At 48.0% G+C, this 25,073-nt stretch overlaps 1 protein-coding gene across 2 annotated transcripts in view; it reads right to left on the minus strand.

The window, feature by feature from the left end:
• Sptb (spectrin beta, erythrocytic) overlaps positions 1–25,073 on the minus strand; it is a 131,207-nt gene that overhangs the window by 38,062 nt on the left and 68,072 nt on the right. For both annotated transcript variants that reach the window (XM_031357212.1, XM_031357213.1), the window contains 13 exons: positions 15,446–15,597; positions 13,662–13,835; positions 12,664–12,755; positions 11,982–12,062; positions 11,562–11,677; positions 11,007–11,119; positions 10,007–10,194; positions 8,269–8,386; positions 7,462–7,620; positions 6,151–6,453; positions 5,382–5,532; positions 3,905–4,775; positions 2,307–2,444 (listed from right to left, as the gene is read on the minus strand). In XM_031357212.1, the coding sequence (XP_031213072.1) occupies positions 2,307–2,444; positions 3,905–4,775; positions 5,382–5,532; positions 6,151–6,453; positions 7,462–7,620; positions 8,269–8,386; positions 10,007–10,194; positions 11,007–11,119; positions 11,562–11,677; positions 11,982–12,062; positions 12,664–12,755; positions 13,662–13,835; positions 15,446–15,597 (2,656 nt within the window). The remainder of the gene's footprint in view (positions 1–2,306; positions 2,445–3,904; positions 4,776–5,381; positions 5,533–6,150; positions 6,454–7,461; positions 7,621–8,268; positions 8,387–10,006; positions 10,195–11,006; positions 11,120–11,561; positions 11,678–11,981; positions 12,063–12,663; positions 12,756–13,661; positions 13,836–15,445; positions 15,598–25,073) is intronic.

Raw genomic sequence — 25,073 nt, forward strand, 5'->3', positions numbered from 1 at the left:
GGACAGGGCAGTGCTGGAAGAGGATGCTAAGGGGACAGGGCAGTGCTGGAGGAGGATGCTAAGGGGACTAGGGCAGTGCTGGAAGAGGATGCTAAGGGGACAGAGCAGTGCTGGAAGAGGGTTTTAAGGAGACAAGGCAGTGCTAGAGGAGGATGCTAAGGGGACAGAGCAGTGCTGGAAGAGGATGCTAAGGGGACAGGGCAGTGCTAGAGGAGGATGCTAAGGAGACAGGGCAGTGCTGGAAGAGGGTGCTTAGGGGACTAGCGCCTTTAAGAGGCTTTTTCTGCATTGGAATAAAAGTAGTGCGCCCTCAGACCAAGACCCCACCCAGCTAAATTCCCAACTTGTGAAAGAGAGCTTAAAAATTGTGTGTGTGTGTGTGTGTGTGTGTGTGTGTGTGTTGTTTGTTTGTTCATTTGCTTTCTTGCTTGCTTGCTTTGGGCTCCTAGAAAGCCACTGCTAAACTGGTTAAGCACTGGTTGCACTTGACTTTAATCCAAGCATTCAGAAGGCAAGGCACACAGATCTTTGAGTTCGAGGCCAAACTGGTTTCTACAGAATTCTAGAACAGCACAGTGAAACCCTGTCTCAAAACAAAACAAAACAAAAGAAACCAAAACCAACCATAATAACAACAAAAAGTGATGCCTGTGGGTAGGTCTCTGAGTTCAAGGCCAGCCTGTTACAGAAGAACCAGGGCTACATAAAGAAACCCTGTCTCAAACACACACACACACACACACACACACACACACACACACACACACACACTGAGGTTCATACACACAAAAATTAATACACCTTTAAAAATCAAATGTGAGTTTGGGTGAAAAGCTCAAGTCAGTACAAAGAAAGGAAGGAGTGAGTATTTACAACTGGCCCATGAGTCTGTCTGGTTAAGCACAGCCAGGTTTTGGCAAACACAGTTGAAAGAAAAAGCACTCTGACAGACAGGAACAGAGAAGTGGCTCTGAGGTGGAGGTACAAAACGAGTGTGAGATGAACCAGGCAAGTCTTGCTGTCTCTGCACAGCTGAGCCAGAGGAAGAGGCAGATTTCCATCCTTTAGCATCAGCCCAAATATTCTAAACCAAAGAGCTGCCCCAAACGGGGTGAGGCAGCCACACGGTAAAGACGTAGCCTCCCCTTCTCTGCTGAGCTGGAAGGATTTTCAGCAACCCCCCCTCAACTCTTAGACTTAGCAGGAGCTATCTCATCACCCTATGCTTCAGCTCTTCTTAAACCCTAGGATGGTGACTGCTTTCAAGTTCTTCACTTGAGGTGGGGCATGGCTTAGCCATGGTAAGTGTCAGCATGCCCTGACTGTAAGGTATTACATAGCTGGCAAGCTCTCCCTGCCTGGAAGTTTCCCATCTAACTGCTTCACTTGAACAGCAGCTCCAGCCCCCTCCCCCCCACTTCTCTTCCTTTCCCATTCTCACTTAGATAGTGCCTACAAGCCTGGTGAACAGGCACCCCTCAGTATGAACATCAGACTTGCAAAGGAATCTCCAGACTGGCAGGCCCCATCCTTGGATGGTGAGATGGTCAGCCCCCTTCCAGTGGCTCTAGAACATTCTGCTCAGCTTGGGGTTACCTTCCCGACAGGCTCCCAGCAGTCCCCAGAGTGCCAGCCTATTTCTTCACAGCTGACTCTTCCCTATGTGAACTGCATAGGCAGCAGGTGAGTGGGGCCAGGGTTAGGAAGCCCGAGTAACCACGCGGCAGTACATGCAGAGAATGCAAGCATTTGCTCTGTCCTCAAAGATCCTCCAGGAACTAATGAGCAATTATGCCCTGCTCTGAATGCAGCCCCTCTCTAAAGGCTCCTCAGGGCCTGCTTTTTGTTCCAGTCATGAAGCTTGCTCAAGGCTCCCTGCTAATTCTCTTCATTCCAGCCAGTCTTATTATCGATGCAGCATTTTGGCACAGGCAGGGACATTCTTTTACGGACAGTACTTAAGAACTCTCAGAAAGCAATTTCCCATGTCCAGGAATGTCTGGGGAAATATGGCACAAGAGCACGTGACCTACCCTAACTATCTGCACATGAGAATGTCCCTTTTATCATAAGTTCATGGACATAGGCCTTCATCCCCAGACACAGCTTTCAAAGCTCTCTCCAACACTCTCTCCTCTCTGATGCTTACAATGGCATAGATTTCCCCTCTTGTTGCTGTAGTCCCAGTACTAGCAACCAGGTTGGCAGAGAAAGAGTGGAAAGTTTATAGCTCAGGCCATTTCCCTAGGTGTGTGTCAGGTGCTAGGAGAAACCACCCCCCAACCCACACCCTGCCCACTCCCCACCTCTTGTTCAGGCGGTCCTGATACTGTTTCACCTCCCCACTGCGTGGGTGGCCGCTCTCTACCAGGTTGTTGGCGGCAAGGTTTACACCATCAATCTGCGCCATCAAGGTCTTCATCTCCTGGTCCAGGATGTCAAACCTGAGATGGACAGAGAACAGGAGCTGTGAGGGGCAGCAGATCCTCTGGTTCTGGCTTCCTCCCTCTACATCCTGAATGCTTTGTCTCCAGGAGGGAAGGAGGCAGATATGCTGGTACACACTGAGTTTTAGTTCAATGGATTCAATTTAATGCCTTAGTGTTTCTGAACCAAGTCAGGAGACAGTCCTTTACATACAGACAAGAGCTCCACAGAAACGTGTGAAGCAGTGCGGGCTGTGAAGGGCTTATAGTGATGGGGTTGCAAAGGAGTCAGTCACCCCAAGGGCCATCTGTCATACCTGCATTGTCTTGGTTGCTAATCTGCCCTAGTTCTGCTACCAAGAAATGTTGGCCCAAAGGCTCCCATCCCTAGTCAGAAGTCTGTTGCCGAGATGGGTAAGGAGAGCTGCTGAGGGAAAAAGGCAACTCTCCCTGATTAGAGTCTAGCACCCTCTTGCACAGTGGTTCTCAACCTGTGGGTTACGGTCTCTTTGGAGGTCAAATGGCCCTTCCACAGAGGTTCCTAAGACCATCTAAAAAAAGAGATATTTTATATTTACATTACGATTCCTAACAGTAGCAAAATTACATTTATGAAGCAGCAAAAAAAAAAAAAAGTTAATTTTATGTTCGGGATTGCTCCAACATGAGGAACTGGATTTAAAGGGTTACAGTGTCAAGAAGGACAGGAACCACTGCTCCAGCATCGGTGTAGGACCGACCACCTTGGCACTACTTCAAGGAACAGTTCCTCCTGCTCCTTGATGCTTGGATTCTGTGTGCTAGGCTGCTGAGATGATGCAAAGACTAAATACAACCCTACCCACATGGCTGGAGCCTCCTCTTCATCACCTTACCACTCCTCCCTTCTCGGACCCTTCCATATCCTGAGTACCCCATTCACCTACAGTCTGATCTTGTCCCCTAGCCACAACTGAAGCACCTCTCCATCCAGTGCTTTAGCACCACCCTCCTCAGCCTGGGTACGACACCACTCTCCAGCAAGGTTCACCCCCTCCACAGCATGAACATGTCCCCAGACCATATCCAGGGTGCTGATGGACTCACAATACCACAAGTCAGAGTGGCCTTAGAAACCTGTGGTTTATAAACTGGTCTCTGTGGCTCCTTGTGGCTCTCCGGCTTAGGGTCTAGCGCAGAGAGTTAGAAGTGACAGAATCCCAACCTTTCAGCCCCCATGTCCACAGCACCTCCACTTTTCCTGTGTTCCAATGTTCAGAATTCATCTGAGAAGTAACTGAATAATATTTAAAAAAAAAATCCCCTTTGTCTCCAGAACTATGAAGGTCCCAGTGGGTGAAGAATTGGAGGTCCCAGAGTCAGACCAGAACTCCCGATGCCTGCACTATGTAACAAAGGAGGGTCTAGCGGTAGGAGGTGACACTCAGCCTCCTGGGCAGTGGGGTGGGGGGAGATGAGCAAAGGCTGAGCCCTCTGACCTGTGCTGCACCACCTCCAGATCCTCCAGTGTGTTTGGGATATCCATCTGGTCCAGCCACTTCCCCTTCTCCGTCATCCACAGCTCACAGGCATCTGACTCCCCAAACACGGTGTACAAGTCCAGGGCTTCCTGCAGCTTGTGTCCACGCAATTCTGCCTGGGTCAGCACCTGCTGGTAGAGCTTCCTGAGGGCCTGTAGTCGGTTTGTTACATCTGGGGAATCTCGAAACTCCTCAGGGAAGCCCTGGGCTTGGTGCTCCAAGTGCTCCATCACCCCTCGGCTCTCCTCCAGCTCCTCTAGAAACTCCTTGTGCTTCTTTCCCAGGGCCCTCGTGGCTCCTTCATCTTGCCCTACATCTTCGCCAGAGAGCAGCCGGTGAGCGTCCTGCAGCCAAGCCTTCAGGTCGTCAGCATCACCCTGGAACTGGAAGAAGTTTTCCGCATCCTGCAGGTCTTTCTTACGAAAGGCAGCCAGCTCTTTCAAGTGGTCCCACTGAGCCGATACTTCTTTGGCACGGGTTTCTATCTGTGGATGTCCAAACTGCTTTTGTGCAACCATGTCCTCAGCCTCCTGAAAGATCTGCTTCAGATGGGCGTCCAGTCCACGGAGCTCATCCTCAAAGGCCTTGTGCTTGCACTGTAAGATGAGCACGCTGGTCAAGTCCTTGCCGTAGTCCAGGGAGGAGTAGATCTGCTCCTTCTCCTTGATCCAGCTTTCGGCCTCATCCATCTCCCAGAAGAACTTCCAGAGTCGCTTAGACTGCTCTAGCTGAGCCTTCCGTCCGGCTGCCATGTTGCTCAGTTCACTGAAGCACTGCTCTAGGTGGCTGACACGGTCCTGGATGACCTGGGGATCACAAGGCTGATATCCTGGAGGAATAGGAAGAGGAAGACAAAGAAAGGGAAGGGACTCATTTATAGGCAAATTTCAGGTCAGGACCATACAATGCCAAAGCTTCCATTTTTCACGGTCTTGGGGACCTTGTGTGTGGTAGGCAAATGCTCGACCACTGAACCCTTTGAGGTCCTGTGGGACTGGAGTCATGGATTCTCAGTTACTCAAAGGTCAGTCCAGATCCTTTATAATTGGCTCCCACCACACTTTAGAAATGAGGGAGATTGAAAGTTGAGTCAGTTCTTGTAGAAATGCATAACATGACATGATATTTTAAAAAGCTCAGTTACGGATTTCCAGGAAGTAATGAACTCTGTTATTTAAGACAAGAACCTAGAAACACAGTCTCAGTAGCAGAGAGAACGGAAGGCAGATGCATCTTATGATGTCTCTCTGGTTATGGGCTGGTGAAACAGCCCGCACCCAGGACAGCGCGGTCACCCCTCAAATTTTGCACACCATCACCTGAGGGAAGAGGCAGAATTCTCAAGGTGGCTCCAGATTTACCGAAGGTGGACAAGGGCCCAGAGGACGGGGTCCAGCATCAGAGGCCTCAACGGAGCGAATGCCCTTTGCCTCACCTTTCCCCTCAGTGAACTGCAGGGTAGCCGCTGTAATGGCCTTCACTTTGTCCCCTTGGATGGCAATGTCAGCCTCCATTAACTTGTGCTTCTGCAGCAGGTCTTCAACCTCTAACAAGTGCTTCCCAAACTCAGCAGACAAGATGTGAGCCTGGCGAGGGACAAGGACAAATGAAGAGAAAGGCCACCCCCTTAGGGTGTGTGCATGTATCCTAGCTGGGGGACAGGGATACAGCAGGGAGGTGGCGGCTGCTTCGGACCAGAGATATTACAGGGTAGGATTTCCTACAAAGGGTGCCCTCTGGAATCTTCCATGCAAGGTCCTACAAAGTCTCAAACTTCACACTCATCTGCATCATCCAGTTCAAGGTCTGGAGCCTGGGCATATTTATTTTTAGAAAGCTTGTGGTCAATTTCATGCTTATTTTCACCCAAGACTTCCTGCAGCAGAGGGAGAGAATCCAGACTTCTCTGGTTTCCCTGCAGAGTAGGTCTAGATTCTAACCAGAGTCAGAGCCCAACTCCTCGGAGCCTGATCCTGTGGGCTTCTCATTACTGTCTATCTCTTTCTAACTCCTCAAGGTTGATGCTTGTGCAACCACTAACCCAAGATCTCTGGGTTACTGGGAATATTGAGAACATGGGCTAGTGATTTTTTTTTTGTCCTTTCTCCACTGTGATTTAGAGACTGACTGGAGGCAGGTATTTAAGGAAGCACATGATGACTACAGAATGGGGTGTGGGGTGGGTGGGCAGCCTCGGTGCCCACCTTGATCTCATCCATCCAATCAATACTGTGCAGCATGTCCTGGAAGAGCTTTTGCAGGGCCAGGGTGGCCTCCAGCCTCTGTCGCCGGGATCGCAGCAGCTCCTGCAGGTAGCTCCACAGACGGAGGATATTGTCCTTCCGGGCAATGATGCGCTTCTGGTCATGGTAATTCTCCTTTTCCAGCTCCTGGGCCAGGTCCTCCAGTGCCTTTACCCGCTCCTCATAGGCAGCTGTGTCCGTCTCAATGGCTTCATGCTTCTTCTTGGCGGCCTCCACAGCTGCCAGGTCATACCCAAAGTTATCCTGCCCCCAAGGAGGGAAAAAAAAAAACAAACAAAACAGCAGCTCCGTCAGACTCTCCTGGCTCGGAAGTAGTGGGTCCCTCAAGCAGAGCTGCCAGATGGGAAAAGCACATTTCTACAAAGGAGTTATCTCTGCTGCCTGTCTTATCAGAGTGGAGTTTCTGAATGTCTCTCAAGTACCTCTCAACGCCCCCAATTACCCTCCGCACCACACATGCAGCTGAGGCTGTGTGTCACTACAGACTCCTCTGGTGGCCTGCTGGGTCTTCCCACCCTGCTTTGAGAGGATCTGTCCATTTCTGGGCAGGAGGGGCTGCCTACACATCGCTGCACACAGATGGTTTACCCACACACTATCTGGGGCACACGTACGCTCTCCAATGCTCTTAGAGCACTCCCTATCCCCTTAACAGACAGAATTTAATTTGATTCTAAGCTCTAAGTGGGAGGGAACAGATGCTCTGATGGAGAATCAGCCCTGGGGTTCACTGTTAGCCAGTGAAATATGTCCCAGGTCCGGAGGCCAAGAAACCAAAAGGTGTTACCTCTGCTGTCCCCTGCTGCCTGTCTTATCAGGGCAGAGTTTCTGAATGTCTCATAAGTACCTCTGATTTAACCCTGTTTCTAGAGAAGAATCATAATGTCAGCTCTGACTCTTGATCTATTGATGCTACAGCCAACACAAGATTCTATGGGAGCCCTGTTCTAGTATGTGAGACTCTACTCTAAAAAAGGAGATTTAATATGGGCTGGGAGTGTTACCCGGTGGTGGCACACTTGCTTGTGTGTTTCAAGGTCCAGGGTTGGACCTCCAATGAGAGCAAGAGATAGAGAGGCAGAGGCAGACTTAAGTCCTAAGGGTTTCTCTTCAGATGTAGGTCTGACCCAGCCGAGCACCAGGCTGCGAAGAGGTTGATTTAGCTGCTGCTGAGACTGGACTGGGCTCTGATTCCATCAAGAGCAGCGCTCTAACGCACTTCCCCTCTCCTGCCACATTGTGCCCCCTTACCTGGGTCACCAGGCGCTGGTTTTCATTCAGCCACGTCTCTCTCATGGCAGCCTTTCGGTCGAAGCGCCGCGCTAGCTGCTCCAGCTTCTCCTGCCGAATGAGCTCGCTCCTCAGGGCCAGCTCCCTTTGATATTCTGCTTCTTCTAGGCTCTCCCAGGCCTGCGTGAGGTAGAGAATTCTTGGGGAACAGGAAGAATATGTGGTCTTGGGGTTGTCTTTCTTTCACCTGACACTGGATGTCTAGATCCAAGGAGGCCCTGCCACTATGAGGTCAGGCGGTGGTAGATTCAAGTTTAGTAACAGTCCTTTGATTTTTGTCTGGGCCAGACCAGTCAAAAACTTCCCAGTTCTACTTCCCTAAGCCTGCCTCGGACACTGTCTTAATAATAGAATAGTTTCCACCTCCGTAGGTGCTCAACAAATCCTTGGTGACTAAACAGCCACCTCCATTCTATTACAGCTTCCAGATGGTGCTAAGTCTCCAAACCTCTGAAACACCACACAGCATTCCCTTCTGTCATAAGTAATTAACATTCTAGACTCAAAGACAAACTCAAGGTATGGTAGAGGACAGGCTATCCCCCCCCCCCAAAAAAAAACCAGCCACAAAGAATGATTCTGGGCACCTAAAGAGACCAAAATGTGAAGGTCAGGGGTTAGAGTCTGACCTCTTTAGAGACGTTCAGATGACTCCCCTAAATAGCCAGCATGTAATTAATGCCAAATAAAGGGACCCTGTCTAGCCCCTCTCAGTGGCTACTCCCTCTCTTCCTTGGCTCAGATGGGCAATGGAAACTGCCACAGTACCCTGTTGATGTCAGACACCAGCTTCCCATCGTGGGGCGTGTACACTTTCTGATTGTTGGCTCTCATCCGGGACTGGATAGTGAACAGGAGGACTTCCAGATTGCCCTTCTCCTGAAACCTGTGGGGAAGAGAAGTTGGGATACTGGTACTGAGGGCTCCATAGACAAACTGTGGGCTGAAGTCAGCACGGAAACTCTGACCTCACAGATCCTGAAAAGCAAAGCACATATCCTTTACAGACAAGGAAAAAGACATGAGAGGTCTACTTTCCTGCTAAGACATCGGACACTCACTGGCAGGGACTGGCTAAGAATCTGCATCCTTACAAGCCACTTCAGAGAAAACGCAGCAATGGCTGTCAGAGCACTCATTTGCTCCCATGGGGATTCGCTAACCGCATTATTCTCGTAACTCCAAAAAATGCCAAGTTTTACCAACCCACACAAAGAAAACCCTCTGTCCTACCAAGGAAGGCTTTTTCATACAAATTGATTTTAGTTGATAAAACCTTAGAAGCAGCAGTACCTACACATGAACATTCTGCAAGGAAAGCGATTTTTGCGCAAGTCTCAATTAGCTGGTTCTTCAAGTCCTATAAATGACCAGATGTGCTCAAGGGCCAGAAAGGGCACAGAGGACATAGTCCAAGTAATATTAACCTTTACATTTCTTCATGCACCAAGAGTCCACCTGCTTCTACCCTTGAGCACAGCATTGAGAAATCAGCTGTGTGCCCGGCCTAACATACCTCAGTGCTCCTACGAGCTCTGGGAGCCTTATGCTCCAAAACTCTATTGGCACAGCCAAGAGGTAACACCTTTGTATACTGGGCTTGATGTTATCAGTTTTGAATTTAGGACTTTAAAAGTGGGTTAGTGTCAGACTGGAAACCTGATCCGGGTTACAGATCATCCTGGGCTAGATGTCTCATTTTTTCCCTGTTTGAGAGACTTGAATAGAGACTGTGAGAGAGATGAGTGGGGTAGGAAGAAACAGAGGGCATAACTGGTGAATCAGAAGCTTCTTTTCAGAGAAGACAGCTAATAGCAGAAAGCCTGGAATTCCTGATTATATATGCATGTGTGAATATTTACGTGTGTGCATATTTTGTGAACGCATATGTGTGCCTGCATTTCTATGTGTACCCACATGTGTGCGTGTGCTCATGTACATGTGTTGTATCTGCACGTGCCTGTATCAATGTGTGTGGTTGTATATGTATGTGCTTCTGTTCATTATGCACATATGCACAAGTGTGTGCATGGTTCCATGTGCACATGTGCATGTGTGGTGGGGTGGGGCAGAGCTCCTGAGAAGCAGGCTTAGTGCTTTGCTGATGAGCATGGACAGATGACATGGAGGAAGATGGAGATACCTGATGATCACAAGGCCCCATGCAGGACACTCAGGTCGATAATACAGAGGCTATGCCTTGAGAAGAAAGGGGACAGGCTCACTAGGAGGAGATAGCCAGCACTGGCTCTCAAAGGAAGTCTGAGATGGCTCCCCAGTTGGCCTTGGGAGCCTAGACAAGCATTTTCTTTCTCTATAAGTAGAAGTCACTCATCAGTGTTAGTAAGCTGGAAGTAGGGTGGCAGGACATGAAGCAGGTGACAGATGCCTTGCTATAGAACTCAAGGCTGTGCCTCGCAGATACACTTTGTAGGGCACAACCCTCAGCTCTTGACTCTTTCAGCCCCCCAAGGACTGACCGCGATCCTGAATGCCAGGGTCTTACTTGGGTGGCTTCTCCACAGTACGGTAGGTGCTGAAGGCCTGTAGCTGCTGCTGGACGCCACTCAACGAGTTGGCAAACTTGCGGCTGTTCAGGACACTAATGGTTTGCTCGATCCAGGTGAGCAGGTCTGAGGCTAGCCCACTGTACTTTTCAATCATCTTCTCGGTCTCGATGGCATGGTCAATGACCTAGGGAATCGTCTTGTTACTCATTCTCATCAGAAGGGAAATGCCGCCAAAGACGCTACCAATGAGACCTACCGTCAGTGTGAACTACACTGAGGCTCCTGCATCTCTCTCAAGCTCTGTAGTATTCTAGGTTAGGTTTGTTCCCTGAGACCCCACATTGCTAAAGGAATGGAGTCTCCTTCCGTGGGTGCGGCCCTCTCCTGCACCGACCGTGATGAAGTTCAGTGGTAGTGTCCCCTTCCTTCAATCCCTACAGATCACATCAGTAAGTCTGCAGAGCCCTAGAGGGGCCGGTGCTGTTATCTCAAACTCTATTAGGAGTCAAGGGTAGCCAGGCAGCTTTTGGGAAACATGAGTGAGGCACCCAGAGATGGATGGAAACCTGTCTACTCTTGAGGAGCAGCAGGGGAACTGTATCAGGCATGGCACTCTGCACCAAGGGATGTGCTCTTGGTATACTGTGGGAGCCTTTAGGGTCTGATGCCATGATCAACAAAACAGATTGAGAGCTTGTGGTGCTTGGGGTGCGTGTGTGTGTGTGTGTGTGTGTGTGTTTGGGAGACACAGGCCTCTAGACACAGTCTGAGGTATGGGGCTGTAGCCTATCAGGATAGACACCGACATTCTTTAGAGTCAGCTTAAGCGTTTGCTTAAGCAGGGAGCTTTGGAGGAACTGGGGAGCGGGTGTCATGCACACCAAACTGCAGCTTGGGACCCAAACCCAAGGCTTTTAGGGTGGGCAGGGAGCTCACACCCAAGGCCTAGGGCTAACAAACATAGAGTACTAGTGTGTTGCCTTCATGGCCCCGTACCTTGCCGACTCGCTTGCCCTCTACTGCCAGCACCTTCATCTTGGAGAAGTAGTGATAAAACGCCACCACGTAGGTGATGATGGATTTCTCATCTGGGTTCTCTGTGAAGACATCTGTAAGAGGGAGATGGGACATTCTGAGCACCCACACTGGAGCCCAGGAAAGTCATGTTTCAAGCATGACCACTTCCTGTGTCATGAAGTTCAACCGTGTGCATCAAATGACAACTACTAACAGGATATGAAATGAAGGAGTAGCTAGGTGCCGTAGCAGAGGCCGAACAGTCAGGAGTTCAAGGTCAGCTTCAGCTACATAGCAAGGAGAAAGAACTGTGTGGAGGCCTCTGATTTCAGACAGTGCTGGGATCCACATTAGAACAATAATCTACAAACACAGAATGAAAGTTATCCAAAGCCTCAAGGATACTCCCCATAAACTAAGTGTCTGCTACGGGCCCTGGCCTACATCTGTACCCGTAGCTTGCCAGGCACCTGGAGCAGTCTTGGGAAAGAGTCCACCTGACCTCTTCAGAATGGTAAAGTGGCTGTGGCTCACCTTCCGGGTCAAGGAGTGGGATGATGCCCAGCTGGCGCTCGGCCACATCAAATGCATGTTCCAGGTTATGCCGGGCATTGGAATCCTTCAGCTTGTCAAAGTCGATGAGGTCAGGCCTAGAGACAAGAACTGAGCTGTTAAGATGGAGTGGCCATGGGGGTCCCAGGTACAGGACAGTTGTAGCGTGAAGCAAGGATCCTAGATAGATGTAGGAAGTTGGGAAGGAGAGAGAAATGAGACACAGGAGCAAGAGACAGGGGTGCTGTGAGCACCAGCTTAGAAGAGGGCAGCAGTTTGACCGGAAGTCGAGGAAAGCAGGAAGGCCAAGGGTAAAAGGAGAATCAGCAGAGACAACATGTTCCTTACCCTCTGGTTAAGTGCAAGGCCTCAAATCCTTCCCAGCACCAGGGATCCCCTTACCGGTGTTTATGTATCAGGGCATTGAAGGCCAGGCCATCTTTCCAGCTGGAGGTGAAGTTGGTTACGTTGACATGGGGGTAGCTGCATTAAGAGAAACATTAAGACTAAGAAACAAATTCTTTTGAGATCCCAAACAAGCGTCTGAGCTGAGGTTTCATGTACTAGGAGAGGAGCAGAGCTGTCCCATCTTGAGCTGCTTTAACATAAGAGAGCACAGATAAGCCAAAGATATCCCCGTAAACTGTGGCTCATAACTCAACAAGTTCCAGAGTCTGATCACAGTGACTTCGGAAAGGAATCTCGAGTTTCAGGCCTAAGAATCAGGTCAGGACAGACTTGCATAAACTGTGCCAGACCTGCTATAGTTCTGGGGGACTGGTGTTTAATGTCCCTTGGAGATAGCAGCCTCTAGAGCAGTGGTTCTCAACCTGTGGGTCATGACTCTTTCACAGGGGTCACATATCAGAGTTTTTGCATATTAGACATTTACATTGTGATTCACAACAGTAGCAAAGCTAGAGTTATGAAGTAGTAATGAAAATAATTTTATGGTTGGGGTCACCACAACATGGCAAACTATATATAAGGGTCACAGCATCAGGATTGTTGAGAATCACTGTCCTAGGGGAAGCAAGGAGCCAATGGGAAACAGGGTAATGGCAGGTTTCCAGGGCATACACACCCTGCTGTCTTCATCTGGCACCACAGGAGCAGAGCATCCTTGGCTGAGCGTGTCTCCCGGCCTTCTTGAGTTTGGACAACAATGTCCTGAATCTGGGAATGGGAAAGAAAGAGAAGAGCAGATCTGTATCCGGCTCTGTGCCTTCCTGCTTTCCTCTGGGGGTAGGGGACTCTCCCTGTGTCTACTGTATATCTGCAGTTCTCATCCCGACAGCACCCCCATACCCTAACGTCTTGGGTCTCAGTTGCCTACTTCTCTGCCTCAGTCAACCAGAACGGCATAGAGATGGCACCCTGATTCAGAGGGAACAACTTTAATCAGATACCTCTATAGGAGTTTGAGACCTGACAATAAGATACCCTAGCAGCTTCCTTTGCTGGCACACCGCATCATAGAGTGGAACAGCAACGCGAATGTTGGGTGGTATTGCTAACTTGACTGTACTGAGCTATGGCTATCAGACTGGGAAAGCACACCCTCCTGGGTATGTCTGTGAGGGTGTGTCCAAATGTAGTTAACTATAGGAAGAAGATGCCCCTTGAATGTGGACAGCATCGCTTCCTGTGGTTGAGGGGAAGGGCGAAGGAGAGAGCCCTGACTCTCAGATGAGAAAACTTTTCTGGTTTAAAAAGTATAAAGGGAGATCATCCCCCGCCCCGCACAATTTTTGCAATTTCTGAATCAGATTATTCCATATAGTAAGAAGTTACACACAGAGGGCGAGAGGACAAAAAGCAGGTCCTGCAGCAGGCTGTAACCTAGCTACAAGTCAGCTTCTGCTTTTGCCCTCAGAAGAGGAGCTGGGCATCTGTCCCGAACATTAGCACTTTGGGATGGCACAGAATGTAGGTCCTCCATTCCTAGAACACTGTTCCACAGGGTGGGGCTTCTAGCCTCCCTAGATACACACAAGCACACTCTAGTGACCGTGCTGTAGGTCGTCAGCTCCTGACCGGCTCTGAGAGGTACCCCCAGTTTCTTCTCCCCCCAGGACCCACCTGGAATCGGAGGATGATGGTCCAGATGAGGCCTAGGACCAGGCGGTGGTTGCCATCCACAATGTCGTGGGAGCCCATGTTTTCCAGGTGCACGCGCTGTTCCTTGAGGAACTGCAGGGCTTTGTCCACGTTCTCCAGGCAGTGGATGCGCATCTTGCCCTTGGTTGGCCTTGGCTAAGGGACAGCATGGCCTCATGGGCATGAAGGAACTTCACAGTCACACCAGAGGTGGCTGCAACCTGTACCAACTGATGCCATCGGCTCTACCCTCCACCCTCCAGGTGCCACAGTCACTCCTGACACTTTTCTTCTTTTTTACATATATTTATTTTCAATTTTATGTTTATGGGTGTGTAGCCTGCATATGCGTCAGCACATCACATGCAATGCAGTGGCCACAGAGGCCAGAAAAAGACTCTAGATCCTCTGGAACTGGTGTTATTGTCTCCTATATGAGCACTGGGAATTAAATCCAGGTCCTCTCAAAGAGTAGCCAGTGCTTAACTACTCAGACACCCCTCCAGCTCCTCCTCACACCTTTCCAAGCCTTCCTTTTAGCAAAATTCAGATGGCTCCTGTATCAAGCCTTCAGCCAGGCTCCATGAGAGCCCTTCTGGGTCTAACATAGCTTCTGTGGGCGCTAAGTGACAATCACACTCAGTAACACAGTAACAGACAGTGACCTGAGTACTTGCTGTGAACTAGGCGTGGTTCTAAGACCCGCCCACTGCTAGTCAGAGGTAAGAACGGTTTTAGGTTGGTGATTGACTGCGGTCCCATCCCTAACAAATCTTCCACCCGTGAATGCCCCAGGCAGAACCCAAGGGGCTTATTATTAGTGCTAGTGTGTGTGAGTGTGTGCATGTGTGCACATACATAGGTGTGTGTCAGAGGACAACTTCGGGTGCCCTTCAGTCACTGCTCACAGTTTTGTTTGGGTTTGGATTTTTTTGAGACTCGCTCTTACTGGTCTGGAACCTGGCTGGACAGGGAGTCCCAGGGAGTCCCAGGCATTCCCGTATATCCACCTCGTCAGTGCTGGGATTACAAAAGCACACATACCACCTTGCTTTATGTGTATTCTGAGGGTTGGTCTCAGGTCCTCAAGCACTTTACCAACTTGACCTATCTCTCCTAACTATGTCTATTGAAGGGATTCCCCAGGGCAGCTCTTTCAAGTGGAGTTTCAGTGTGAGCTAAAGGGCAAGAACTGCAGCCTAGAACTGAAAAGGCACAAGTAGAACCCTTTTCATTCAAACCCCAAGAATCTCACAATGTTTATCCACGGAGGAAGTGGGGGGCAGAGAAGATCCTGCCTGATAGGCCCAAGGTCACAAAGGAAGTGTCAGAGCAAAGCTTACATCCTCACCTACCACAGTGCTGGGCAGGGACAACCAAGAGCCCCCCTAACAGGTTTCCACTTGGACCTGTGGCAAAACACACAACAAACTTTCTTCTACCCTTTACTCTCGGTTCTAAGAGGAATGCAAATTTCTCCAACAGGTCATTTATCTAGGCTCATGTATCCCAGCTCCAGATGCCCAGACTCCAGTGAGAAAGGCAAAGCTCTGCATAGCCTCTGGAAAGAGCCTGAAGGGGTGGGAGTGGTCAGAAGGGGCGAGAAGTTCTAGGAAGAAGTCAGAGATTCAAGTCAGCCACCCAGACCCTTGATGTTATTAGAACTGGAACCTCGAAGAGGACCATGGAGAAACTCTGGCAAGCCAAGGGAACCTGATGGCACCAGCCACAGGCTGGGAGGGGCCTGGCGCAGAGGAGGGCCTTACCAGCATCTCTCCGGAGAGCACCTCCAGCAGCTTGATGAGCATGCGTCCATCTCGCAGGTCCTTGTAGAGATCGCTGATGCGGCAGGACACTCGAGCCAGGTGGGAGTTCACCCATTTCGTAAAGGTTTTCTTCTGCACCACTTCCCGCTCATCTGAGTGAAGAGAAGACCTGGGTGAGCTGCCCGGGGTTGAAGGGCTTCACTGGAACTCTAGTGCCATCCTTGCCTGGCAGAGGAGGCTGCTGCAACCACCCCCCACCCCCATTTCTGGGAGTATGTGCCAACCCTGCAAGCCTGTCTCTTTTGCCTTTCCATTCTGGGGGACTACAGGCCATCAGAACGAAGGAAGTGGTGCGATCACCACCACCACCTCCACCACCATCTCAACCACCTCAGTCTCTACCACCATCACCTCCACTTCCTCCACCACCATCACCTCCACCTCCTCCACCACCATCACCTCCACCTTCTCCACCATTGTCTATGTATTGTAGCAAGACACCCTGATTCAGCTACCTGTTTCCCAATGTCAGACAGAACAGTCTGCACTATTCTCCCATTAAATTCAGATTTTAATATCAGTTCCATCTATCTCTCCATCCATCCATCCATCCATCCATCCATCCATCCATCCATCCATCTATCATCCCCCTTCCCTCCTCCCATCCGCCCACTCATTCCCTCTGCCTAGACTGCTCTTAGCATTCTCCCACAAGCCCTTCACTTAATTCCCATTTGTCTTTTAAAATCACGACAAATGGAATTCTCAGGAGGGCTTTTCCTGACTCCCTCCTGGGCTATTGCTGTGTGCTGTGATTCCCGCATTGCATTCTCACCGTCAATGATTAGTTGAATACACGTCTTGCCTTCAAGACTGTGGGCGCACGGCGCCCAGAGAAGCCTGTCTCATTTGTCTCTCTATTCTCAGACCTTGAAGCTCGGTGCCCAGTAGGCACTTTGTAGTTGTATTGCAGGTGACTAGTGAAGCATTTATCTGGTTCTGTCATGTGGCTGGCCTGTGCTAGGCCTAATGACACACTGCATGCTCTCAAGCAGTTCCTGCTGTATTGAGCAACAAGCCAGGGAAGAGTTGAGCTGTGCAGAGCTCTGATCTACGTAAGGTTACAGGGAGCGAAGGCTTGGGCTGGAAGCTGTCCATCGCGGATGCTACTGCTTCACCCCTTAGAACGGCAGGCAAGGGAGCTTGACTTTCAGTCTTGAGATGATGACAAAGCACCTCCAAATTAAATCAGCAAACCCAGCTCCCGGCCTATGCTAAACCAACTTAGATGGGGACCTACTGGTACCTCTGTGAAGTAAATACTGGTGGGGTGTTCAGGCTAGGGCTTGAGAGAAGACAGAAACTGCATAAATGAAGGGTAGAGAATGGCCGAGAGTCATAACAAGAAAGAGGAGACAAAAGTAAGATAGAAACAACAGGACAAAAGAAGACAGCAGAGCCCTCATCGTTTGGGTTTGTGAACAGTGTTTGACCACAGGCTCCAGGCACTTGAGTTTGAAGACTGAGACCAGGAACTGACTCAACAGTGTGTCTGGGTCTGGGGGCCTGCAGATCCCTGGGCAAAGAGTGTGTAGGTGGGTCACAGCCAGGGCAGACACGAGAGTGAATGTCAGCACTGGGAGAAAAGGCTAGTTATGAGTTCCACTGAGTACAAACCATGGAAGGGTTGGCTTTATAAATTATTAAATATCAGGCTTAACAGAACAAAAAGTGGAGCTAAGCCAGGGCTGCCCCTGGGGCATGATGCTGGCAGCTTGCATCAAATTCCTTCCTACCTTGTGGCTATTTTAGTGTTAAGAACTCAGCGTCTTTATTCACCTGTTCATCCATTCAATGAATGCTTATGGTACAATCATAACGTGCTCAGCATTGGATGGAGGTGGCTTCAAGGACAAGCCAAAGGGTCCCTATCCCGAGCAGATAGACTCTATGAGAAATACAATGGGTACATGTGTCACACATAAACACTTCTAAGGTAGCCATTTAAATAAGCTTTCCATGAAGTGGAGGAGTACCATGCTGATGTTAAATAAATGTAAACCATAAATGTCATTCATTCATTCCAGGTCTCTGGGCCAAGGAAATCCCCAATGTGCCCTTCTGTCAACATCAAATTAGAAGGTTTTCTTGATTTCAGGGCTGTTATAGCAAAAGAAAAAAGTTTTGATGATATATTAGACAGAATGCCACTGTCTTTATTCTGGGGTATGCTGGGCTGGGATTCCAGAGCCAGCTATAACCTTATTCTCACCCCTAAGGCCTTTCCTAGACCTGTTTCTTAAGTTAAAGGGGGAAGGGACCTTCAACCAAGAGACTAAAGGTTTTAGCCACTATAGAGGTGAGTGTCCTCAAAAGCTAATAAGAAAGGCTCTTTCAGGTATAGATACCTCTCTGCCGTTCTCTGCAGGTCCCTCGAACCCAGTCAGCTTTGAGTCCATAGTGCTGCAGCCAATATTGTTGCCCAAGCCCCATTCAGGAGTTGGGAGGGGGGAGTGAATTTTTATCTCAGGTTAGTTGAGTTCAAATCGATACGTTGGGCGCCATTTTGTTTCCTAATTTTCCTGCTCATAAGATTCTAAAGATTTCACTACCTGGTACTAAATTCTGTTTATTAGTGGCGGGCAATAAATAAGGACATGCTTCTCCTAGAGACACAGAATGTAACTCTAGGCTACTAGGCTGGCACAAACACCGGTACAGACATCTCATAAAGCATCCTGAGCCCTCCTCAGTTTTCAATATGCAATGATGCCGGAGTTGCAGGCTTGGAGCCCAGCAGATGGCCTCTTGGCTGCCCTTAATTTAAGGGGGGAGATTACCCAGAATCCCTAGCACCATGAAACACTTTGCAGTGTTGAAGCATGGGAAAGATTCCGAGAGGCTAATGATGATCAAAAGCAGAGTAAGGGCCCAGGGTGGGGATTAATTTCCATTAGCTGTCCACTCGGCTGCTGCAGATTGGCATGCTCAGCACATTCCTCCCTCAAGGCCTAGACGCTGCTCCTCAGGAGCTGTCTGAGTGCAGGAGAGGCCAGTGGCCCTGAGCCAGCTGCACTGGAAATCATGGTAGTATGAGCAGGAAGAGTGTGCATGAGGCCTGCTGTTCACAAGGGGCCCAACAATCTTGACATCTACCCTGAAGAGGGCTTCAGTGAGTACTAGCAGGAGCTAGTACTTATTTCTAGAGCCCTGCCTTTGCCCATGCAGGAATGAGGGCAGGGGAGATGACCACAGAATGGCCCGTGCCTCTGTGGCATTGAAGTATGATTTCTTCCTTCTCTGCTTCTCTTCCTTTCTCACTCAAGTTGGGCCCCATGCATTCACTCAGGTGTTAGGGTTGCCCCAGAAAACTCATCTTCTTCTCCAATCAGCTCTGACCTAGAATTACTGTGAGGGTGTTGTGACAGGTGATTGCCTTACAACTCCTTTTCAAAAGTTTAGCTTGAAGACAAATGTATCCACGACACTGAAACTCTCAAATATCCACCCGCTGACAAGCAAGGCTGCACATGGAAAGTGCTGGCACAGAGAAAGGTGTCATCCTTCCTCCACAGTCACCACATCTAAGGGACTGTCCCAGAGGCTGTTGGCACATAAGACACATGATTCACACTACCTCAGTAAAGATCTGTCTCAAGAAAACAGACACAAACTCACTAAAAGTTTGTTTTGCAGCCATCTAAGAGATTAAAGTGCATTTTCACCAGACTGTGATAACTAATCATGGGGACTGACTTGACGACATCTGCCATCAGCTAAGCAGCTGGGTGTGCCTGTGAGGGATTCTCTTCACTGGCTCCTTCAAGGCTGGGAGGCTCTAAATCTGGCCACACTTTCTGGTGGCAGTCCACACTGAAGGATGTGGAAGGAGGAAACACTGCTTTTTGCCCGCCTGCCCTTACTCTTCCTGGTAAGAATAATCTATTCTGTTGGCGAGGCATTCCTTTGTTGGTGTATGAAGCTACTTCAGAGTTCCAGTGAAGACTGAAGACTAGAAGCTGTCTCCTCTGTCTGGGAAACAGCCACTGTTGGACTACCCAGATAGACTTCCACCTGTAAGCCACTCTGATAAAAATGGCGCGCGCGCGCGCGCACGCACACACACACACACACACACACACACACACACACACCCTTCATTCTATCAGTTCCCCTCCCTAAGATATCTGAGAACCCTGACTGATACATACAGGCTTGCTGCACAAAGCAATACTGGATCATTTACCAGACGAATAGCATCTATAATCAATATTCCTGGGGTTAATGAGGAGAGAGGTCTGTGACAACTGGAGTTGTCAAAAAGGTCCTCAAGAAAAAAAGCATTTTGAAAGGGCAAGAGGAAGACAAAATGAACCCAAGTGGACATGGATGGAAGGTTGTTCATGGGCTACTGAGTAGCTGCAGGTTTGGAGACTAGATACAGAAAATAGGCTTTAAGTTAGAATGAAAAGCTTAGAAACATAGACTAAAAGGCCCTGGGTTCGATTCCCAGCTATCGAGAAGGCAAGGACAAGAGCTAGGGAACAGGAAGGATATTTAATGTTTAAATTTAATTCTAGAGGCAAAGGGAATCAGGAAAAGTGTGGCAGGGTCATCCAAGAATTTTAATTCACAAGGCCCCTGATGATAATAAAGAGACAAAATGGCTCAGGCTACATCTTAGGGTAAGTCTTTAAAATCTACACAGAGATGACCTTCAAAGACCCTCAAGGACTACTACAAAAGAAACTCTGAGCAAATGGAAAACTCAAAATCACACAAACGTCAAGTATAATCTTGTGATAAAATCGTGTGGCATTATCATATGAAAGGTAGACAGGAGGAGAAAGGTAGGCAGGCGACTAGGAGGAAATAGTCCTAGCTACATATAGACATCTGATAAAAGTACATTTCAAATACTCAAAAAAAAAAAAAAGAAAAACGGATTAATCAGTAAAAGTTTTTGCAAAAGTAGATGATAACTCAGGAAGAGTTAAATCCATACTTCAAATTCCAGGAAGAACTTTATTGGATCAAAAACTGGAGTGTACCAAACGAAACTATCAAAATATAGTAATCAATCATGGTGGAAGAGTGTTTAAAATAAGGCCAGGGGAGGGTCAGTAGGGTACCGAATCCAGAGCCAGAAAATGAAACACTGAAAGCTCACAAGTTTTGTGTGGGGATAGAACACTGTGAGCAAGGGCGAACTAATGAGGGGTAAATGCCACCGAGTGGACCACAGTGGTTGCTTCACGTGTGAAAAAAAACACTGCTCTAGTTTGGATCTGGAATGGTCCATGCAACAGAGGCTCCATCTGGCCTACAGCTTGCTGCTCCTGGAAGACAGTGGAAACTTTAAGATGTGGGGCCCGGTGGGAGGCCTTCATGTAACTGAGGCATGTGGCGGATTGGATGAGGATGGCCTCCTTACTGGAATTCTTCGTTCCTAGTTTGTGGCTATTTGGAAAGCATTTAAGAGGTGCAGCCCTGTTAAAAGAGGTATGTCATAAGAACTAAGCTTTGAGGTTTCAAAAGTCCAAGGCAGCTGGGCAGTGGTGGCGCACACCTTTAATCCCAGCACTTGGGAGGCAGAGGCATGTGGATTTCTGAGTTTGAGGCCAGCCTGGTCTACAGGGTGAGTTCCAGGACAGCCAAAAAAAGAGTGGTATGGGGTTAAGTGGGAAATGTTCTTGTTTTTCAGAGACACAGACAAAGGTAATTAGTGGAAACACTCACAATAATCTTTAATTTACTTCAAAATAATTCAGCCCCAAACATGCAGACCTACCCATCAGTAACACTAACGCCACCAAAGGCATATCAACAATACTAAATGCCCCAAACCACATAGACATATCAATAATACTAAATATGTATGGTGATCTATTTTACCTTCACCTCTGATAATTTCGTGTTTGAAATTTCTCAGACTAACTGTAAAAAAGCATAAGGAAAGATCATGAAGACACACGTGTTTCACTTCTCAGATGAAAAATGATCAGAAAGTCTGATGAAGTAGAGCTCTGGCAAGACTGTGGGGAGCACATCTGTGGGGAGCACCACACTCACGTGTCTTGGAAAGAGTTTAACTGGGCCAGGCTCTATGAAAGGCATTGGCCAGGATGCTTTCGGATACACATCCTTTTCCTATGACTCCATTTCCAGGAATGTGTCCGACAGGCACTCTCAGACACGTACATTTAGGTTTTCTCACTGTAGTCTTGGAAATAGTCCAATATTAAAAATTACCTAAGTACACACCACTAGGGGACTTGTTGCATTGAGATATGTTCTTACAATGGAAAATTATTTACCTGTAAAATTCTTTATATTTTGTATAGTGATATAAAATCATTTCAAGATATATTGGATGAAATGCATAGAACTATGCAAAACTTAAAAAAAATAAACAAAGCTATGAAAGACCAATATAGATTACACATTTACATATGCATAAAATATTGAGGGAAAGATACACAAGATGTGATTAACACTGTGGCCCAGCTATTTATTCCTCTCATGCCCATAAAATTCCTTAAGTGCTTCATGCCCTCTCCCCTTCTCTGTTCAAAATGTCTCAAAATAAAGACTGGTGGGCTGGGGGGATGGAGGGGGAGCCCAGGGAGAGAGCGCTTGCCTGACATGCAGGAGCCCCAAGGTTCAAACTCTAGTTCCAGAACAAACAGAAAGTAGAGATAACAGAGTGCATAGCCAACAGTGGGGTTCTTTATATTTTGGTCCCATTAATGAGGATATCAAGAAGGTTACATAAGAAGTTTCAACGACAAAAAAGGGTAAGATATATTTTGAGGCAAAATTCAGGCTCTTACGCCATATGACTTTGTAAATAAAAGTAAGTAAATCTGGGTGGTAAGACTATGGGTGATACTTGTTTTCTTCTTAATTGGCCATATAAATAGTTTCTACAATGATAAAAAAATAAAAAAAAAGAAAATTTCTACAATTAGCATATATTACTTTTAATAATAAGAAACAACAGATGTCACAGAAAATAGAATAAAAGCTCATAAGCCCCAAGGAATAAATGATAAAAATTTTAAAAGGGCAGCCTTCTTTAAAAAGGGCAGTCTGCATTTTAACCAGTTGAAAGCCTAATGCTCTAGGCAAAATCAGCAGAAAAGACACGTAGCTGCTGAGAGGCACAAGGAGGCCTGTGATTGGCTCATGGAACATGCTCCTGGGCTGCACTTGAAAAGCAGATTCCCAACTCAGGCTTTTTCTCCAATTGACTCCCAGAAGCCAAGGCTTGAGTCATGCTTTAACTCCCAGGAGCCTGGGACAGGTCTCAGTGACACAGAAGCCAATCTTTTACACAGAGAAACATAGAAGCAGACACATCATCAATGGTGTTGGTAGCATGAACTCTATTCTTGTTTAAGAGAGGAATTTCCTTTTCAATTCAACAACTCCCTCCCAGTATACCAACTCTGGGAATAGCTGAAGGCCGTTCCCCTGCCCCGAAGGACTGACAGTCTAGTTAGAGTGGATCTCACAGAAGAGCTTTACCATGTGACTGCAAACCTGAATAAAGCACATAGAACTGATAAAAGCTGAACTCAATAGTTGGCTAATTAGCTTGGAGTAAATTAATGTAAAGGAAGGCAAGAAAGCCATTAAAGTGATCATCTACATGTTTGCTACTGAGAACTGACATAGTGTACTGTGTATTTAGTGGAAAATATTTAGAACTATAACAAACATTGTAATACTTACATAATCATATCTCTATAGACATTAAAATAGCTTTATAAGATATTAACAATGTCTTTAGTCTTTCTAAAAAATCTTTTCTATGCTAAAATAGCACATGCAATATACTTGGTTGCAAGTTGACTACATCTGGTCAAACTAAAACTAAAACCCAAATGGGTGGGCACACCTGTGAGAGATTTTTTTTTTAATTAAATCATGTGATGTGGGAAGATCCACTTCTAATCTGGTTCTCTGGGGTAAGAAGATCCACTTTTAATCTAAGCCATGCCCCCTGCTGGCAACCTAAGGACATGGAAGGAGGAACCTTGCTCTCTCGGCCTGCTTGCCTCCACTAGCCAGTCCATTCCCTCACTGGCACTGGAGCCTGCTTCTTGGGAATTCTGGTGTATACTGAAGACCGGCTGAGACATCCAGCCTCACAGAGTGACAACTATTGGATTCTTGGACCTTCTGTTGGTAGATAGCCATTGCTGAACTAGTTGAACCACAGCCTGTAAGCCATTCTAATAAATCTCATTTATAAAGAGAGATTCATTCTATAAGGTCTGTTTTTCTAAAGAACGCTGGCTAATCCAGGGGGCAACTATCAGATCCAAAAGAAAACCAGGACAAGTGGCGAACTGTGATGTTTATTAGCAGACCAAAGTGCATGCTCGACTCCAGGCTCTCTGAGCATTGCAAGCTCAGTCCCTTGCTGGCATCCTGGCTCCTCTCAGCTCTTTTCACTCCACCCCTATCCTAAACTTCTCCAGCCCACAGGCCTCCCTTCCACAGCTTCTCACTCCTATACATCCCTGCCACTTCAGCCATGTGCCCTCTTGGCCCTCTTGGCCCTCTTGGCTCTCTCTCTCTGGGTCTCCTTTGTTCCCTCTCTCTTCTCTTCCTCTCTCAGCTCTCCCCCTCCTCTCAAGGCCCTGTTTTGTGTACTGGCCATGTTTAGTTTACTACTTTCTCTCCCTGCTCTGGACTTCAAGGTTTGACCAGAGAGCCTCAAGAGGCTGCAGGTGAGGAGAAAAACAAGAATAAGCCTCTGGACTGGGGTGTAAAGCAGAGATGGACCACAGAGGACTCAGGGATGCGCAAGACAACCTGAGGACTTAGTCTAAACAGCACCGTGATTCATAATATCACTTCCACGCTGTCTGTAAACCGCGAGGGAACAGCTCTGTCTGCCCACCTCACAGGGTACTTGAGGGGTTGTGGGGACAACCTGGGTCAAGCCTGTGTACAGGGACTTGTTTCCAGGTGCCAGTTATTGTAGACTTGGCTAGCACTCACTGGGATGATCTAGAATACAGCCACAGTGCAGGCAAGAATTTCTGGAGGACCTAATGATTTGTTAAAAAGAATTTGTTAAATTCTCTTTCCTCAAGCCAGGACCCAAAGCTCCATCAATCAGGATAAAGCAGCACTCTGACCTTTGTCAGTGATGTCAGTGGCTTCTCCGGCAGGTGAGCTAGGAGAGCCTGGAGCATCATCTAACTCGAGCTCCTAGAAGTCAGGTGAGGAACGAGAGCTCCACAGAGCAGGAAAGTGGCTGTACCAAGGTCACTTGACGATAGCATCAGAACAGAAGAATCAGTGTCGGAAGGACAACATCAGCTACTGCCAGCATGAGTCACTTTCTCCCCACATGTGGTGGCCTCTCTGGCCCAAACAGCCATCTGCCCTTCCTAGACTTCTGCATGGCTTCCCCATACCTGCTGTCCCCAGGTCAAAACAACCACCTCAAACCCAAACCTAACCATACCACTTCCTTGCTAAAATACTCTGGTGGATGGGAGCAACCCTGTTTCCCATCCCACCTATCCTGAGTACACAGAGCTCTCTCAGTTAAGAACCTCTCCCTTTGATTGTTCTACCTGCCATTCCTGTTCCAAATGCTCTCCTT

This window comes from Mastomys coucha, unplaced genomic scaffold (genome assembly GCF_008632895.1).
Source record: "Mastomys coucha isolate ucsf_1 unplaced genomic scaffold, UCSF_Mcou_1 pScaffold6, whole genome shotgun sequence".
NCBI lineage: Eukaryota > Metazoa > Chordata > Mammalia > Rodentia > Muridae > Mastomys > Mastomys coucha.